The 18,685-nt window shown below is 47.0% G+C and overlaps 8 protein-coding genes across 8 annotated transcripts; 6 read left to right on the top strand and 2 right to left on the bottom strand.

Moving 5' to 3' along the window:
- Nucleotides 1–27: 27 nt before the first annotated feature.
- On the bottom strand, nucleotides 28–1,650 carry BABINDRAFT_41602 (flavin-containing monooxygenase; the record flags this gene model as incomplete). The annotated part of the gene is made up of 1 exon (XM_019132031.1): nucleotides 28–1,650. The coding sequence occupies one exon, from the start codon at nucleotides 1,648–1,650 to the stop codon at nucleotides 28–30; it is 1,623 nt and encodes a 540-aa protein (XP_018982820.1).
- A 1,636-nt stretch (nucleotides 1,651–3,286) lies between these two features.
- Nucleotides 3,287–4,296, top strand: BABINDRAFT_163501 (uncharacterized protein). Its single transcript, XM_019129947.1, has one exon. The coding sequence runs from the start codon at nucleotides 3,314–3,316 to the stop codon at nucleotides 4,028–4,030; it is 717 nt and encodes a 238-aa protein (XP_018982819.1). The 5' UTR covers nucleotides 3,287–3,313; the 3' UTR covers nucleotides 4,031–4,296.
- Nucleotides 4,297–7,877: 3,581 nt separating this feature from the next.
- BABINDRAFT_10126 (uncharacterized protein) lies at nucleotides 7,878–10,643 on the top strand (the record flags this gene model as incomplete). The annotated part of the gene is made up of 2 exons (XM_019126688.1): nucleotides 7,878–9,272; nucleotides 9,675–10,643. The coding sequence occupies 2 exons, from the start codon at nucleotides 7,878–7,880 to the stop codon at nucleotides 10,641–10,643; spliced, it is 2,364 nt and encodes a 787-aa protein (XP_018982818.1).
- Nucleotides 10,644–10,848: 205 nt separating this feature from the next.
- Nucleotides 10,849–11,778, bottom strand: MED20 (Med20p; the record flags this gene model as incomplete). Its single annotated transcript, XM_019130629.1, has 2 exons — nucleotides 10,849–11,644; nucleotides 11,768–11,778. The coding sequence occupies 2 exons, from the start codon at nucleotides 11,776–11,778 to the stop codon at nucleotides 10,849–10,851; spliced, it is 807 nt and encodes a 268-aa protein (XP_018982817.1).
- A 371-nt stretch (nucleotides 11,779–12,149) lies between these two features.
- Nucleotides 12,150–14,459, top strand: BABINDRAFT_163498 (glycosyltransferase family 39 protein). The gene has a single exon (XM_019129946.1). It carries the CDS (start codon nucleotides 12,174–12,176, stop codon nucleotides 14,418–14,420), a length of 2,247 nt encoding a protein of 748 aa, XP_018982816.1. The 5' UTR covers nucleotides 12,150–12,173; the 3' UTR covers nucleotides 14,421–14,459.
- A 206-nt stretch (nucleotides 14,460–14,665) lies between these two features.
- On the top strand, nucleotides 14,666–15,560 carry BABINDRAFT_163497 (uncharacterized protein). The gene has a single exon (XM_019129945.1). It carries the CDS (start codon nucleotides 14,793–14,795, stop codon nucleotides 15,447–15,449), a length of 657 nt encoding a protein of 218 aa, XP_018982815.1. The 5' UTR covers nucleotides 14,666–14,792; the 3' UTR covers nucleotides 15,450–15,560.
- A 304-nt stretch (nucleotides 15,561–15,864) lies between these two features.
- BABINDRAFT_163496 (uncharacterized protein) lies at nucleotides 15,865–17,651 on the top strand. Its single transcript, XM_019129944.1, has 2 exons — nucleotides 15,865–17,522; nucleotides 17,572–17,651. Exon 1 carries the CDS (start codon nucleotides 15,903–15,905, stop codon nucleotides 17,181–17,183), a length of 1,281 nt encoding a protein of 426 aa, XP_018982814.1. The 5' UTR covers nucleotides 15,865–15,902; the 3' UTR covers nucleotides 17,184–17,522; nucleotides 17,572–17,651.
- Nucleotides 17,570–17,878, top strand: BABINDRAFT_41543 (uncharacterized protein; the record flags this gene model as incomplete). Its single annotated transcript, XM_019132027.1, has 1 exon — nucleotides 17,570–17,878. A coding segment is annotated over one exon (309 nt), but the record flags the coding sequence as incomplete, so codon positions are not given.
- Between the last annotated feature and the right edge of the window lie 807 nt (nucleotides 17,879–18,685).

The raw sequence follows: 18,685 nt of genomic DNA, 5'->3' as shown, positions 1-18,685 counted from the left end.
AATAAAAACAGGGTGAAATGACACCCGTTAAGCACCAAAAATAAAGTCACGGCTGTACCCATCCTTTTCGGCTCCAGCAATATCCATGAGGTACGGCCCAAGACCCCCAACATAGTTTAAAGATTCAACCGGCTTGTCTTCAACGTTAGAGCCCATATACCAGGACTTTGTTAACGGAAGTAAGGTCAAAGAAGCGGTATCGTTCACCTTCTTTCTCCAAGCATTTTCAGCCTCCTCGGTTGGAACCATATACACCCTGCGGTTCTTCTCAATATACTCAATGGCTCTCACAGCCCAATCGGATTGAATTGTAGTGGAGGTTGGGCCGTTGGAGAAGCCGCAGGGGCCCTGGGGACCGTACATGAAGAAGAAGTTTGGCATCTTGGTGATGGTCATCCCCAAGTGAGTAAAGGTGCCGTTCTTCCATTTATCCTCCAATCTCACACCGCCCTGGCCCCTGATGTCAACAAGCTTGAAGCCACCGGTGACGGCATCGAAACCGGTGGCAAAGATGACGATATCAAAGTCAAACTCCTGGGCGGTGGTCTTGATCCCGGTTTCGGTAAACTCAACGATAGAGTCATTGCGCAAATCCACAATGTCCACGTTATCCTGGTTAAATGCCTCATAAAAGGTCTGCTCCAAAGATGGTCTCTTGGTGAGAATGTGGTAGGGTGGCTGGGTAGGGGCCAAAAGCTCGGCCTTTCTTGGGTCCTTGACCCTGGCACGCACAGAGTCTTTCCAGTAGTCGTAGCAGAAACGGTTGGCTTCCTTGTCAATAAGGGCATCCAAGAAGTTACCGGCGGCGAAGCGCAAGCCACCCTTGGCATAAATCTTGTCCAACCACGACTTGCGCTCAGCTGGGGTCAAGTCATGGTACCTGTGTGGAATGTTGTCAAACAGGAAACCAGTTTTAGTCGACAAGAAATGCTCGACCGACTCCTTCATCGGCATGTTATTTTCCGGGGAGTCCGGTGTCAACTTGCGCTGCCTCATAGGGATCGCAGTGTTAATGCTTCTCTGGAAGACCGTTAACGAACCAACTTCAGAGGCAATTTCCTGGATCACCTGGACCCCGGAGGCACCAGTGCCGATAATCGCAACCTTCTTGCCCTTGACATCCACCCCAGACCATGGCCAATCAGCGGTGTGGAACCACTGGCCCTTGAACCCTTCCTGGTTCTTGAACCGTGGAATTATCTTCTTGGCAGCAAAACCAGTACAGAAGACGATGTGGGTGGCAGTGCAGACAATCTCTCCAAGATCGGTGGACTGGGCGGTGACGGTCCAATTGTTGGAGGAGTCGTTCCAGTGGCAGGCTGTTACAGTGGAATTGAAGGTGAAGTCCTTGGAAATCTGCAACTTTTCGTCTGCGTACTTAAAGTAAGCCTGGATTTCCTTCCAGCCCGGGAATAGCTCAGAGAATTTGAAACCGCCCCAGGCATCTTCCAAGTACAATTGGTAGATCGGAACGTCCGAGTCAACTCTGGCACCTGGGTAACGGTTGTGGTGCCAAACACCACCGATGGCGGAGCCCTTTTCAAAGCCGTGAACCTTGTAACCGGCCTTTCTGAGGTTATACAAGGATCTGACGGCGCCAAAACCGCCGCCAACAATTGCGGCATCGTAGTGAGGAATATCAATGGTCATTTTGTTTGTGGAAAACTGGGTAGGGCGTATCTTGAAGAGACGAGTACCTTGGGTTTGGATAGTCTGGCGGAAGGTGCCTCTTTTATAGGGCCAAAGCCACCATTACCCCGCCGGGACATTGAGATCTCCGATACATCTCTGTAATGATGCTTTTACAGCCTAATACTATCTTTAATTACTCACTGTCTACTCAAGCATTGTCCACTAGCCTGCATGCGGGTGTATCTGAGTTTGGACGATACTTAACGCATGACCTGCGAGGCTCAGATGGGGTCTTAGCTGTGCTTACATGAGGGGCGATAGTGGGGCCAACTACCTTACAAAAGTCCCTTGTTCCCTGGTAATACGATAGATAATTACCCCTCTTTGACGGCTGTAGCTGCGAGGGGGTTTCAAGGGACCTTTGTGAGAGCTATAAGCGTCTGGGTTTAATGGATGCTTATCACCCCGCAACTCATCCCGCCGGATGCCCCACTATAAGGACCCCGGACTCCTGCAACCCGTATATGACTCGTGACGTCTGGGGCTGACTCTTTAAATAACGTGCAGATACGAGATTAGCCGAAGGACACTTGCGAGTAATGGCTGGCTTAGCCATGGCTTATGAGGGGAAAGTTGAAAATTCTATACAGTAATGCCAGTGCCCTCCGCCGGATTTTCACCCTATCCCTCAAGCTCTCTCGTTTGGTGTGGTATATTATGCAGTGTACGCGGGGAATTTAGTATAATCAGATGCCATGAACGTTGGAGGGGTATATGAGCGACACCACTATTGGTTGAAAAATTAGCGCGACGGCGGTGTCATGGTACTCTGCAACGTTCAAATGTTCATGCCATGGAGTAAATAGTGCTTCCTCCAACTAGTTTAGATTGTGAGATTTCAAGTGAAGGTTTCTGCTTCCCGATTATGGCGGTGCGTTCGGTGAGGTTCTCGGGAGTTTGGTCCGGCTGAAATGGTGGTTTGGCCCAACTAATTGATATAAGAGGGGTATATTTGAATTAAGCATGCGGCAGGATATTCGATCTAAGATCTATACCAGGATTTTCTGATTCCTCTCCCGTTCGTATACCCTTCGTGGGGTTGAGGACTAGTCTAATCGATTTTAGCAAACCTTGGCCACTGTAGTAAAAGTGCCATTTAACTAGACGGAAGTCGGAGGCCATTGTTCCCTTACTCCTGATAAGCGGACATCCTGGCATCGTATCCGCCTCAGTATATAGGGCCACCAACTACCCTTTTCTTGTAGATATCTTACATAGGGAGTATTCTCTTTTAGCTAGCTAACAGTATCCACAATTACCTGCTAGATATACCACAGCCGCAGTTAGATGGCCAATCTACTGTTGACCGAAAATAGGACTATCAACTCTTATCACCTAGCTCTCGTGATCAGACACCTGCCCATTCAAAATCATTCATATCAATTTGCAGAAACCCCCTCCCACTTACCGTATATCTTTGTGGCAGCCACAATAAAGACTAACTATAATGTCCTGCAAACATGTCCATAAGATAGCTCAAGCATTGGGGTCTCACCCCTCTCCTGCATCTAACCCACAGCTTAGCAATCAGTCACGCAACTTTTAATCCCTTACGCGCTAGCGTTTCAAAGCAAAAACGGTCTTGTGACAAACCTTTTCCTTCAAACATAACCAATACACAATGAAGATACAAACCACTATATTTGCCACGTTTGTGACCGCTGCTATTGCTAAAAACATTTACAAGCCCCCAAAACTCTCTGATATCCAAATCCGCGAGCTTGAGGAGCTCACCAAGCGCCAAATCATGGACCAGGAGTTCCTCGAACAGCAGCTTTTCCGGGCTACAAGCCAACAGTTGGTAATCCCCGAAGGCATGGAAGTTACTACAACCGTGCACAACTCGCTCTTGACTACATACATCAATAACCACCCGGATTTGTCCATCTTTTCGATGTACGTGCGCGATGTCATGTCCATTGCGCTGCGTATTGACAACCCAAAGCAGTCGACGTTGATTTTTGCTCCGCGCAACTCCGCGGTCGAGCAGCTTTCCGCAAAGCCGTGGGAGTTTCCGCGGAAGGTGGACGAGAATAACGTGTCCACGGACCAGGAAATCGATGAGACGATTGCGTCGAACATTGCCTCGTTTGTGGAGTCACACATAGTCACCGATGTCTTGGACTTTAGTCCGCTTGCTGGTGCGGATGCAGTGGCCCTGGGGATCGTGGAAGTCAAGACGATCAACGGGAAGGCGTTGAGATTGAAGAATGTCGCGGATGGTGGGTTCCAGGTGAGTTCGGCGGGCACGGACTGGAAGTTTGTGGATATCCAGGAGATTCAGTTGGTGGAGAATGGGGTGATTTTGATCATTCCTCAGCTGCTTGTCATGCCATAACTGGAGATTGACTCGGAGAGAAACATAGCTTTACTCAATCTGCTTTGCATAGTTTAGCTGCGGCGTAACCGCTGACTGATCAACCAGCCTCCGTTTTTCTTGGAGCTTTCATCGTTTTTTTCCCCCTTATGTTTTTCGGTTTCGGTTGCCTTTTTCTCTGAATGGCTATTATTCCGAAATGGGTTATGACTTACAACACGCTTTACGACTTCTTTTTCCCTACTTTGTGTGTCGGCTCACTTTTTTTATACATATATGGTATACTAGCGCGTACTTTAAATCGTAACTGTAGTAAGGAGATGAAAATGCCAAGGGTTCCGGCGGGAGTTGAATGGCTCCTACAGGAACGTTAGTGTGGGAAATATCAGATTCCTGATCCAGCTTTGTACGCGACAGTGGCAGCCTACTGAGAATTGCCCTTCTCTCTGATTGTAATGCGGGATTTCCAGTGGATAAGAGTGAATTTTTAAATGATTATACTGGATGTATATTCAGAGGGGAAGCGAGGGGGTTCTAAGCCGGAGTAATAAGCTGGTCTTAGGTGCAAATCTTCAAACTTGCTTGCAGTCAGTACAGTGCAGTGACTCTTCCGCCTGCGTTCTGTGCATAACACCAATTAGTTACATTTGAAATCTACTCGGTATTTCTGCACATCCTGCGATGACACGAAGAGTGTCAATCAAAAAATACATTTTTCCTCTCACTGACCAAGATCGTATATAAAGCAGAGTCTTCTACATCACTCAGTAAATGGCAACGTGTTTACTTCCCATCCTCTATGCTTCGTCACCCCCTACTATGAATGCCAAGGCCGCCCCCCCCTATTTGGGATACGCTTCCGTTGGAAATTGCCGAGATAATTTTCTCCCACTTACCAATCCCACTAGTTGGTGTATTGAGGAAGTCTGAGAATCCCACCCTTGCTTCCGGGGCCCGGAAATGCTACTATTCGAACCTTGAATTGATCATCTGCAACTCGCCGGATGAAGGTAATGTCCCCCGTATGGACAGTAGTGCCGTTTGCATGAAGTCTTCTGAATTTGAAGAGTTGGCCAACAGCGAAATATTCGACCAACTTCGGATTAAAAAGCTTTCCATCTCTGTACGGGAGAACGTCAATGATAGCAAGTTCTTCCACAAAGAAGCGTTCGCCAAAGCGTCTTCAATTGTGACTGACTTTATGCTAGAGTTTATTATGAAGGATAGACAAGTCTTCAACTGGGCCAGTTTGCCGTCATCACCCCTGGTCTGGAAGTACATCCGAGAAATATCTGTCCAATCCGCACTGATTGATCCAAAAGTTCCACCTTTGCCTCCTAATCTCCGCAAGCTTGAACTTATCCGCAAACAATGTTTGCTAAATTTTGATGACTCACTAATTCACCCCCAACCAATCTGTTTCCCACCAAATCTCGAAGAATTTGCCTTTCATTACCCCTGGGGACCGATGTCGGTGTATGCCAACCTCCCTTTAACTTTGCGGAGATTGGCACTAGTGAAAATCTTGGACTTTTCCGTTGAAGGGTTCAACGAATTGAAGTTACCAAATTTGAAATATTTACGATTGGAAGAAATCCCTGAATTGATGGAGATCGACGAGCTGTTTAGGTTTCCCTCGCTGTTGGAAGAATTGAAACTATTGTCGCTGGATCCGTATTACCAGCAATACGATATGTGGGAACTGTACTTTGGAAATTTCAGACAGCGGAAATTGCCTCTGAAATTACAGAAATTATCCATCACCTGGTGTCCGTTGAAGAGGCTCCGTGTGGAGACCTTCTCAAACTGCTTCAGAGAGATGGTATTAGACCATACGGAGCTCTCATCATCAGAGGTTCGCATGCTCAAGTTTCCTCCGAGCTTGGTTTCCTTACTGATCATGAGCTCACTGCTAACATCGCTAGATTTCGTCAAATCGTTACCAGAATCTTTAGTAATTCTCAACCTTCGTGGTTATTCCCTTAGTTGTTTAAAGGAAACAGATGAAGATGCAGATACTGCCAGGAGGAGCCAAATCAAATTCCCTAAGAGGCTTCAGAGTCTTAATCTTAGTCGGAACTATTTGTTGTTCACCCTGTACCCACCAAAGAACTTTGTCTTTCCTCCAAGTTTAACAGATTTGAACCTAGAGGGCATGAAATTGGATTCAGTAAAAGGATTAAAATTCCCTCCACAGCTCCGAGTTCTCAACCTTGAACGGAATAATTTGATATCAGTTGAGGGATTGAAAAACCTTCCACTGCTTCAAGTTCTCAACCTAGGGTCCAATAAATTAACCTCAGTCGAGGAACTCGATATTCCACCAACATTGACCCATTTAGACTTAAGCCACAATAAGCTTCAACGGTTTTCAAGGACGCTACCAGACAGTATTCAATCCGTGAACCTCGAGCATAACTACGCGAGGGTATTGGGACACCTCACCTTCCGATGAGGTGTACCAAGCTTGAACTCTCATTCAACCCCTCCAAAAGACCTAGATCACCAACGCTGATAATCCGGATTTGAATCTCTGAGATTTAAGCTTTAGGAGAGTTTCTATTACCACGCTCAATAACGTCTTTCCCCTCCCCCAATCCCTCACTCGCTTTGAGATAACCGGCTCAGACGTATGCTCGTTGTCAGAAATCCAATTTCCAGTGGGGTTGAAGCACATCGAAGCCACCAATAACAAGATAAGTTCGTTAGAAAACGTTGAATTTCCACCACACTTGGAAGTTTTGCATCTCCGGGGAAATCAAATATCCAGCTTGGCTAATGTCCATTTTCCAGACAGTTTACTTGTTATGACTCTGAATCTAACAATATAGATTCTTTAGAAAACGTTGAATTCCTATCGTGCCTGAAATCATTACCTCTGATAATATCAACTAATCAGCTTGGCCAACATCTGTTTTACAGACAGTCTATGTACCTTAAAGCTTAGTTTTAATAACCATATACCGATCTATGCCAGCTGTAGTAAAAGTGCTATTTAACTAGACGGAAGTCGGAGTCCATTACCTCCTTACTTCCGATAAGCGGACACCCTGGCATCGTATCCGTCTCAGTATATTAGGCCACCAACAACCCTAGTAGATATCTTACATGGAAAGGTATTCTCTTATAGCTAGCTAACAGTATCCACTATTACCTACTAGATATACCACACCAGCTAGCTTCCTCCCGAGCTAAATCTTTTGGCGTTATGCAACAATCGTTTGTCTGAGCAAGCCATCCAACACCAGGAGTTCTCTACCAGGCTGGATGGTTTACACGTACATGGCAATACGTTCGAAAATTGTCGTGGGTGGAAATAAATCAGGCTGGCACATCCGAGGACGAAGCTTGCTTTGCAAATGTTTCTCTACGTGTAATAGATATCGTTTGCCAGCTACGAGAATACATCTCTGATTATTTATACACGAATAGAGGAAGAATCGATGCTCCAATACACTATAAAGATAACCGTAATACCACTCCGTATAAGGGGTAGGGTGTCTACAACACACATAACACCTGTACCACAACAAGGATTGAATAACTATGAAGCCCCTCGAGTTTTTATATTCTTGAGATATCTTGCGATTTTTAAATATGCAGTGGATTATTTGCGATTAACCTTGCATTTTTCAATAAGGGATTTTCCTGCACAATGCTGTGGCTCCTGTGTTCCGTGCATATTACAGTTTCCCTTGACGGTCCACCCAGTATCCTGGGACGCCTCATGGTGACGCAAAATGTATTGATTACAAAATACATTCTCCCTTCCACTGACCAAGATCCCATATAAACAGAGTCTTCTACATCACTCAGTAGACAGCAACGTGTCTACTTCCCATCCTCTATGTTTCGTCGCCCCCCTACTATGAATGCCAGGGCCGCCCCCCCTATTTGGGATACGCTTCCGTTGGAAATTGCCGAGATAATTTTCTCCCACCTACCAATCCCACTAGTTGGTGTATTGAGGAAGTCTGAGAATCCTACCCTTGCTTCTGTGGCCCGGAAATGCTACTACTCGAACCTTGAATTGATCATCTGCAACTCGCCGGATGAAAGTAATGTCCCCCGTATGGACAGTAGTGCCGTTTGCATGAAGTCCTCTGAGTTTGAAGAGTTGGCCAACAGCGAAACATTCGACCAACTTCGGATTAAAAAGCTTTCCATCTCTGTACGGGAGGACGTCAATGATAGCAAGTTCTTCCACAAAGAAGCGTTCGCCAAAGCATCTTCAATTGTGACTGACTTTATGCTAGAGTTTATTATGGACAACGGAGAAGTCTTCAACTGGGCCAGTTTGCCGTCATCACCCCTGGTCTGGAAGTACATCCGAGAAATATCTGTCCAATCCGCACTGATTGATCCAAAAGTTCCACCTTTGCCTCCTAATCTCCGCAAGCTTGAACTTATCCGTAAACAATCATCTTGGCGTAATGACGATGATCCACTAACTCACTCCCAACCAATCTGTTTCCCACCGAATCTTGAAGAATTTGTCTTTCATTACCCCTGGGGACCGATGTCGGTGTATGCCAACCTCCCTTTGACCTTACGGAGATTGGCACTATTGAAGGTCTTGAACTTCTCCGTTGAGGGGTTCAACGAATTAAAGTTACCAAATTTGAAATATTTACGATTAGAAAACATCCCTGAATTGATGGAGATCGACGAGCTGCTTAGGTTTCCCTCGCTGTTGGAAAATTTGGACTTATGGTGGCTGGATCCGTATTACCAGCAGTACGATCTGTGGGAGCTGGACTTTGAAAGTTTCATACAACGGAAATTGCCTCTGAAATTACAGAGATTATCCATCACCTGGTGTCCGTTGAAGACGTTTCGTGTGGGCACCTTTTCAAATTGCTTCAGAGAGATGGTATTAGACCATACGGAGCTCCCATCGTCTGAGGTTCGCATGCTCAAGTTTCCTCCGAGCTTGGCTTCCTTACTGATCATGAGCTCACGGCTAACATCGCTAGATTTCGTCAAATCGTTACCAGAATCTTTAGCAATTCTCAATCTCCGTGGTAACTCCCTTGGTTGTTTAAACGAAAGAGATGAAGGTAAAAGAACAGCCAGATGGAGCCGAATCAAGTTCCCCAAAAGGCTTCGAAGTCTTAATCTCAGATGGAATCGTTCGTTGTTTACCATATACCCGCCAAAAAACTTTGTCTTCCCTCCAAGTTTGAAGGATTTGAACCTAGAGAGCACGGAATTGGCCTCGGTCAAGGAACTCAATATTCCGCAAACCTTGATCGATTTAGATGTGAGCCACAATATATTGACCTCGGCCAAAGGATTGAAAAACCTTCCACTGCTTCGAGTTCTCAACCTTGAACGAAATAATTTGACATCAGTCGAGGGGTTGAAAAACCTCCCACTGCTTCAAGTTCTCAACCTCGAGCAAAATAACTTGATATCGGTCGAAGGATTGAAAAACCTTCCTCTGCTTCGTAATCTCAACCTATGCTCCAACAAATTGGTGTCAGTCGAGGGATTGAAAAATCTTCCGCTACTTCAAGTCCTCGACCTACAGTCCAATAATTTGGTCTCTGTCAAGGGATTGTTCAACCTTCCACTGCTTCAAGTTCTCAAACTATATTTCAACAATTTGGTGTCAGTCGAGGGATTGAAAAACCTTCCACTGCTTCGAGAACTTTACCTACAGTTCAATCATTTGGGCTCAGTCGAGGGATTGAAAAACCTTCCACTGCTTCAAATTCTCAACCTAGGGTCCAATAAATTAAGCTCAGTCGAGGAACTTGATATTCCACCAACATTGATCGATTTGGACTTGGGCCACAATAAGCTCCAACGGTTTTCAAAGACGCTACCAGACGGTATTCAATCCGTGAACCTTGAGCATAACCAATTAAGAGAATTGGTGAACTTTCACCTTCCGGTAAATTGTACCAAGCTTGGACTCTCGTCCAACCCTCTCCAAAAGATCCAGATCACCAACGCTGATAACCCGGACTTGAAAATCCGAGATTTTAGTTGGAAGAGTATTGCTATTACCGCTCTCCGTGACATCTATCCCCTCCCCCAATCCCTCACCCGCTTTGAGATAACCGGCTCAGACGTATGCTCGTTTTCGGAAATCCAATTTCCGGTGGGGTTGAAGCACATCGAGGCCACTAATAACAAGATAAATTCGTTAGAAAACGTTGAGTTCCCACCACACTTGGAAGTTTTGCATCTCCGGGGAAATCAAATATCCAGCTTGGCTAATGTCTATTTTCCAGACAGTCTTCTTAGATTGAGCCTTGATGACAACAAGATAACTTTGTTGAAAAGCGTTGAATTCCCACCGCGCTTGGAAGAGTTGGTTCTCCTGAAAAATCAAATATCCAGTATGGCCAATGTCTATTTTCCGGACAGTCTCCGTCGGTTAGAGCTTGATCATAACAGGCTTGCATCAATCAATGCTATCCAGCTTCCTCTCATGTTACTGTGTTTGAGATTATGCAACAACCGTTTGTCTGAGCAGGCCATGCAACACTTGGACTTTCCCGCCTGCTTGGACGACTTGCACGTGCATGGCAACGTGTTCGAAAACTTCGACGGGTGGAAAGAAGGAGTCAGACTGGCATACCCGAGGATGCAGATTGATGTGCAAATGTTGCTCTGCAAGTAATGGATACCGGTTGCTAGATGTGAGAGAATAGTTAGGTGAGAGAATAGTTAGGTATGAGAGAATAGCTAGATGTAAGATATATACAAAGAGAGGAAGAATCGAGATCCCTATATACCGTAAGACGTTACTCTAGATGAACCCAGCAAGTTGAGTATCTGCGACGCACACACCACCTTTAACACATGTGTTTATACCGTTGTTTCATCTAAAACTGCAACGCCTGGGCATATTGGTGGCACAAATCGCCATACTTGTCTTCCACATTCTCATATTCGTTCAACCGCTCAAGACACAACTTCCCCAGAGGAAACTTGTAGTGCTCCATTAAACCACGCAACACAACCTTGCGCATAACGCTCTCAACGATCTGGCCGTCGCTGGGCGTAAACTCCACCTCAATGAGGAACCCCTTGAAGGAACCGTGGAGGAAACAGTTGGCGGTCTTGATGATGAGCGCGCCGCTGAGCGTAACGGTGGTGGGCTCACCAGACACGGCGTCTGGGATGGTAAGCGCCAATTGGTTCACGTGTAGCTTGTAGACGTTACCGTTATCTCCCTTGATGACCTGGCGCAATGTCCACAAACTCTGGAGCTTTGAGGTGAGCACGGAGTCCCAGGGGTTGCTCAAGCCGGTAGAGGCATTGCTCATGATGTGGGACGCAGGGACGTCAAAGTCTGGCTTACGAACCTCGTCATCGTCGCCGTCACTGTCGTATTCGGTCTTGATATCATTGGAGCTGGAAACGGCAACAGACGTTATGATGGAGGAGGTGGAGTTGTTGGTGATGGAAATAATCTTCTGCGGAAAGTAAGACAAGTAGAGTGTGTATAAGAAGGTAGTGGGCGTGGGCACCGAGGGATCTACCCTGGAGAACGGGTTGTTCTTGAAGATTTTGAACTCAAACTGCCAGTTGCTATTAAGGATTTTCGGCAATTCGTTGGAAAGTTGGTCATGGAAGCCGGTTATTGTGGACGGGCTTGCATTTTGCACGAGGACGATCCTGGAAAGTTAGTAAAGAGCAGGTGGATTTGGAGAATGGATGAGCCGCCAAGTTGTGGCCGTCAGTAACATCCAGGTCACGCCAGGCACCAGCGTCCTGGAAATCAAGGTATAACACACGTACGCAGAGGGCATCTTACTTGTCTATACGGTTCTAGCTCGTTCTATTCTCAGCGGTTGACACGGCGCGACAAAGTATGGTATCAGCTTTTGTCCTGCACAAGAGCGTGGAACTTTTGTGCGGTTGAGGCAAAGGTGCGGGCAGCGAGTTAAAAGGTCACAACTATTTTCTAGCTGAAAGTACTGTCGCAGATGGCTCTTTAATATGGTTTAATCCCGGATTAATCCCCTTTCCGATGCCGCTGCCAATTTTTGGCCTGCCCTCTCTAAGCCCAAGTGCGACCAATTCGAAATCTTTCGTGTAGGACTACATATCACGTGCCGGCAATTACACGCCGGCGTGGCACTACACGTCAAAAAGCACGTCAACAAATATCAAACGCCGCCTCTTTTCTTTCTCAACCATTGCCATGTCCTTGAAGTTTCGCGGAGCCTCGGAGGCGATAGACGAGCAAGTTGAAACCATCATTGCCAAAACGTCCGGTTTGGACATCGGGGAAGGGCTAGACGAAGTCGAGCCTGAGCCATACTACTACGACGGTATGAATGAGGACACAGAGTACGAGCTTGCGCTCCTAGCGGCGCAGACAAACTACTCCAAGCTCTTTATCCCGCTCTTAATCTTCCTTGCGTCCTTCCTTGTCAGAGCGTACAAGATCGGCTTGTCAAAGCTGGTTGTGTGGGATGAGGCGCATTTCGGCAAGTTCGGCGCATACTACCTCAAACGCGAATTCTACTTTGACGTACACCCACCGTTGGGAAAAATGCTCGTGGCATTTTCTGGCTGGCTCGCAAACTTTTCTGGAGAGTTTGAGTTTGACAGCGGTAGCAGCTTCCCAGACCACGTAGATTTCAGATCAATGCGGCTCTTCCAGGCGGTGGTCGGTGGGTTGGTGCCGATGTTTGCGTACTTGACGATGGAAAACTTGCAGCTTGCGAGCGGGAAGTGGGCCAGCTGGCTTGTGGTCATCATGACCTGCTTCGAGACCCTTTCCGTGCAGTTGTCGAAGTTTGTGTTGCTTGACGCGTTGTTGTTAGCATTCACCGTCAGCACCTTCTTCTGCATGACCCAGGTGCACCGTCTCAGGGCCAGCGGAAAGGAGTTTACGTTTTCATGGTACGCATGGCTCGTACTTTCCGGTGTATCCATTGGCTGTGTGTGCAGTGTCAAATGGGTCGGCTTGTTTGTGACCGCCACCTACGGCTGCTACGTGTTGTACGATTTGGGGCGCAAGCACTTTGACCTCGGTCTCTCCCGGGCCCGCTACTACTCGCATTGGGCGATCAGGGTGGCCACGCTAATCGTGATTCCCCTCGTGGTCTACCTCATCTCCTTCAAATTGCACTTTATGATCTTGAACAAGTCGGGCACCGGTAACGGGTCCATGTCGTCTTTGTTCCAGGCCAACCTCCGAAACACTGACATCGACCTCACCGCCCCTAGATCCTTGGCGTTGGGCTCCGCCGTGACCCTCCGCTCGCACGGTCTCTCGTCGAACCTTCTCCACTCTCACCAACACCTTTACCCGGAAGGCTCCAAGCAGAGACAGATCACCACGTATGGCCACAAGGATGAAAACAACGTGTGGATCGTGTACCCGCCGCACCAGGAGTTTGACGGCTTACCGACAACCTCGCTCATCCAGGACGGCCAGGTCATCCGCTTGGTGCACAACTCCACCGGTGGAAACCTTCACTCGCATCCTATCAAGGCGCCCATGTCTAAGAGCTCGTACGAAGTGAGTGGCTACGGCGACAGAAACGCCTTCAAGGATGGGAACGACTACTGGGTGGTGGAGATCGTAGAACAGTTGCAGGAAGACGATACCGCGTTCCACCCGCTCTCCACTAACTTCCGCTTGAGACACTTGGAAATGGGCTGCTACCTCGCCACTACCGGCTTGGCGTTGCCAAAGTGGGGGTTCGACCAGGGTGAGGTGGTCTGCAAGAACTCCTGGATCTCCAGAGACAAGGCCACGTGGTGGAACGTCGAGCTGCACGAGAACCTGGTGCTTCCGCTGGTCCAGGACTACATTCCACCCAGCTCACGCTTCTTTAAGGACTTTGTGCTCTTGAACTTTGCGATGATGGCGTCCAACAATGCCTTGGTGCTGGATCCGAACAAGAACGATGACTTGGCGTCCTCCTGGTGGCAGTGGCCGTCCGTTAACATTGGCTTGCGCATGTGTAGCTGGAGTGCTAAGTCCGTGAGATACTACATGTTGTCGCATCCCTTCACGACGCTTGCTTCAACTGCTTCCTTGGGTGTTTTCTTGGCCATTGTCGCATCCAAGATCTACAATTACCAGAGACAGCTGCTCCGTCTCGACAATGTCCAGTTTGAGCAGTTCTTGGTGGGCGGTGTGTTCCCGTTCTTGGGCTGGCTCTTTAACTTTTATCCGTTCGCTATCATGGGCCGAGTCACGTACGTGCACCACTACCTTCCATCGCTCTACTTTGCCACCTTTGTGTTGGTGTTTGTCTTGGACTACTTTGTGGGCCACACGCACTATGTGAAGCCTCCGGTCTATTTGGCGTTATACGCCACTACGATCGGGTTCTACTGGCATTTTTCACCGTTTGTCTACGGCATGGAGGGCGACCACAACCAGTACCGGTATCTTCAATGGTTTTCTAAGTGGCACATGCTCCACTAGTTGTATATAGTGTATTTATTGGCCGTAACCCGCTTGATTAAAATACAAACAGTTAACAATTCACCAATACAGGATAATCCTCTAATACTTACATTAGTTATTGCCCGTTCTCCTTGGGACTGCAGATTACACGATACTCGGAGAATCCGGCATCCTGCCGCTTGCCCCTTCTGGTGTTACAGCTCTCCAGTCCCCGCGTTTATCAAATTAAACACATGCAGATAGGGTGAAAGGTCCGTTCTAGGGTCGTTAGCCTCCCACTGACATGCATCACGCTTTTCTAGAAAGGTAGGTGACTCTATATAAAGAGGCCCTCCCCCAACCAATCGCGCAAGTCGATCATACTAACACCTTACGCTACGCTATTTCAATATGAGAACTGTGGGCAACCCAACCGCGCTTGTCTTGAACATCGTGTCCTTCCTTATCGGGGCCTACGGCTTCTATCTTCTCTCGTTTGTGGAGCTCCCACCAGCCTTGAAGAGCGGTGGCCAGTTCCAGTTTCTCACCAACCTCTCGTTGGTTGTGTCCATGGTATATTTCTTCCTCGGTGCAGTGGCCCATATCACCAAGCAACAAGGCTTGTTTTATGCGAAAAACCAGGTTCATGTCGTTGCCTTGACCCTTGAAAGTATAGTTGCCGGAGTGTACTGGCCATTGCGGTTCTTTGCTGTCGATATGATTGCCGTAGAGGGTATGATACCACCAGTGCCCCTTGATCTTGCGATCCACTTAATGCCTATTACCAGTTTGGTGTTGGATTGCTGGTTGTTCATGCCATCCTGGACGGTTTCGGACAGGGTGGTTCTCCGGGAATGTGCTGTCATTTCTGTCGGGTACTGGTACTGGCTCGAACACTCATTGAAATTGGCAACCTTTCCTTACCCCTTTTTGAACGTCCCAGCGCTTCCTAGATTCGCCATCTACGTGGTTATCACATTATTTGCGTATGCTAACTACTTGTTGCAGAAGCAGTTGTGCAACAGGTTTATTGGTGCGCAACTGGAACGTACCAAAAAGGCAGTGTAACCGAATATGATACAAAAGGTAAAGATCGTCGTGGGTATACACCGCTATTCGCTTTTGCCTGTAGGATTCGTAATTTACCTCAACGTTACACGTATTCAATATTACTATCGATATATCATCCATGTTGTAGGAGATGGCAGCCGTAAACTTGATTATCGGTATATACCCTTCGGTCGAATACAGGCCCAAGGTTGAGAAGACTTCGAAGCTTGCTATTTGATGGGTGCTTCTAATTTCAGATTTTCAACCAATGAAATAAATAATACAAATAATTATATAATACATACCTCATTTTCCTTCAGCAGGAAGCCAAGATAACTGATATTTGTCAGGCAGAAAAGCCTAAACTCTTATCATCACGTGTGTATGCGGGTTTTAACTGTGAACAATATCCTAAATCTAGGCTCTCAGAGACGTACAAGACATTCGCCGCGCAATTTTAGCCACCATTAGATGCCCAATAATGTCGACTTCACAAGGCTATCTCAGCTACCCACTGAGGTGGTAGCCCGTGTGTTTGCCCTTCTTCCCAAAGAGTACATGCTTCCCTTCTTCGAATCTCCAGTCTTCAAGGGCGTCGCCACAAACTGTTACTACTCAAAGCTAGTGATCCACTGGAACCCGCTGCCAATTGATGAATCGCTCACCTATATGAGCTACAAAGAGTTTGAAGCCTTTGCCAGCGATGCCGAATTGCTGTCAGTCATCCCCGACATTGGGTCCATCCACCTCTTTTCCACGGGCATGCTCAATCTCACACCCGAAGCGGTGACCAGGCTCAAACTGTTCAACCAGCTCAATGCGTCATATGTGTTTAGTCTCACGCAGGAGCCAGAACTCGCAGAGCTTTCCCAATTCGGGAATATCCACGACCTTTGCTTATCGTCCTCGCATCTAGACTGGGGGTCGTTGGTGCTCCCGAGCAGGATTAAAAGGCTTGAGATTCGCATAAACGCAAACCTCCACGCCACATCCTACTCGTTGCTCCAGTACCCGGACTCGCTAGAAAGTTTAAGTCTCAGTGGGGTGAATATGACACCCGAGATATTTACCAGCCTTCCTCCTCTGCTCATAGAGTTCTCAATAGAGGAGTTGGAGACGTTTTCCGTTTCGGCGTTCAACCAGATGACGTTCCCTCCCGGTATAAAGACGTTTCGCTTGAAAAGCAGCTACGACACGGCGTTAGATATCACGGGCATCGCCCTCCCATCCACGCTAAGACACTTTTACCTCAGCAGTTACGAACTCAAGTCCCTTTCAGGGGTGTATGTTCCTCCGTCCCTTAGTTCCCTCACCTTTTCCGTTCACCTGCTACACGAATTCGATCTCACGCTACCGGAAGGCTTGGAAACGCTCAACATTCTTGAGTCTAGTCTCAATTCCGCCGCTGTGAATGCCATTGTTTTCCCCCAAACTCTCATTTCCTTGGGAATCGAATATAGCCAGCTTACCACGCTTTCTTTCGTGCCAAAGTTATCCCAAACACTAGAGAGGCTCTTATTGGCCGGTAATCCGTTCCGGTGTAACCGTCCGCAATACATTAGGTTTCCTGAATGCTTGAAGGTTCTCTCACTTAAGAAGGTACCTCTTGAACTGTACTCATTGGTATTTCCCGAAGGTCTAGAAGAATTAGATGTTACCGAAACTGGACTTACACTCGAGGACGATGTCTATCCGTCCAGTCTCAAGACTTTGGTTTTAAATGATAAGCGGCACCAATATAGGAAATCATAGCTGGGCTTGCCCATCTGCCTAGGGAGACTTTAGCCCTCCGGCATATGTGGTAACAGCACGCTCTTGCATCACGGGATAGTTAAGGAGACAGCCCCATGGCCTTGTCTGACAATTTATCGCTTTTTGTTACATATCAAGTAAAGTGGACGGTCCGGAGAACTCTTTATTTTGCAGCCCAAATCGGTGGCATTTATCGTTAGTTTGAGAAAATCGTGGGGAGTAATACGAATCATGCACTTGCCAAGTTTTTCATCCTGCAGAATCGGCAGTTATCAGATTTGTCAGGCGCTGCGCTTTCAACCAGCTGACCAAACCACTACAATCTATAATGGGCGCCAGGTAAGTCGATTCCGCTACAAAATTCTATTGCAGGTACTAACCGGTTCAGTTGTAACGATCAAAAAAAGGCGGTGGCTATTTGCTTACAGAGATCGCCGTGTGTGCTCATAGAGCGAAACTCTCCCAAGGACTGTTTGCTGAAGTCGGAGTTGGCGCGTGACTTGCCCGAGCTCTGTGTCAATCAGTTTAAAGCTTTCATGGACTGTAAGCGCGGCATGATCGACATGCGCAAGCGTATCAGGGGGAACGGGCCGTTATCCACCGGGAAGTACGACGAAACGTACTCGAAGCTCTCTAGTGGTGATTTTAACGCCGAAGACGAGGTTCTGAAGTTGAGAAAGTTGAATGGTAAATAACCTATGGGTAATTTATTCGCTGTGGCGTTAGCTTGTATATATGACTCTATCTAACGATAATATAGGTGCTGGGATGGGGAAGAGATGTGAAATCAGGGGTAGAGATTGTATTTGGCTGAAAGACGTTGTATTGATGCCTAGTTATCTGGTTGTGACCAGAGTTTTGGAGGGCGGAAGCATCTGAGGTATACTTATCTGTCCTATAAAATCCCGGTTCAAACTTCAACTCCCCAGTCTAGACAGTGTATGCATAGTTATTGTATCAGACTTGGGAATGAGTGACAAGGTACGTTTTGGTATTAGATTTCGTACCGTATGACGTCATTTTTCCAAACAACTGTCTCTTCCAAGATGTGCTTAGAGTCGGGGATGCCATCTTCGCACTTCATAATTGATTGATCTTTCTCGATGTTCTAGCAGTGCTAGATAGAGGGCCATGGCTGAGGTATCGACACACCAAGTGTATATTCCCTTGAAAAATGGTTGCACTAAAGACAGCTGCTTAATTTATGGATGCTTAATTTATGGACGCTTAATTTATAGCTTTCAGAGCTGGCTCGGTACTGACTTCTAGCATGGACCTCATAAATCCTTATTTCTGGATTTATCCATTTTCACTAACCCATCAACTAAAGTGGGTAATCTGAATACTTCAACTCCATGAATAAAAGGGCCATATTTCAATCCTTCATTCCAGGCCAGATGTTGCCAATTCCTACATCCCATCTAACAGAGTCCCCAGTCATATAACCACTTCTTAGTCCATAACTTTTTTATAGACCAAGCTCGGAAATGGATCAACTCCAA

Source organism: Babjeviella inositovora (genome assembly GCF_001661335.1).
Source record: "Babjeviella inositovora NRRL Y-12698 unplaced genomic scaffold BABINscaffold_15, whole genome shotgun sequence".
In the NCBI taxonomy this organism is placed as follows: domain Eukaryota; kingdom Fungi; phylum Ascomycota; class Pichiomycetes; order Serinales; genus Babjeviella; species Babjeviella inositovora.
Note: the sequence above shows the minus strand (reverse complement) of the source record. Positions and strands in the feature narration are given on the sequence as shown.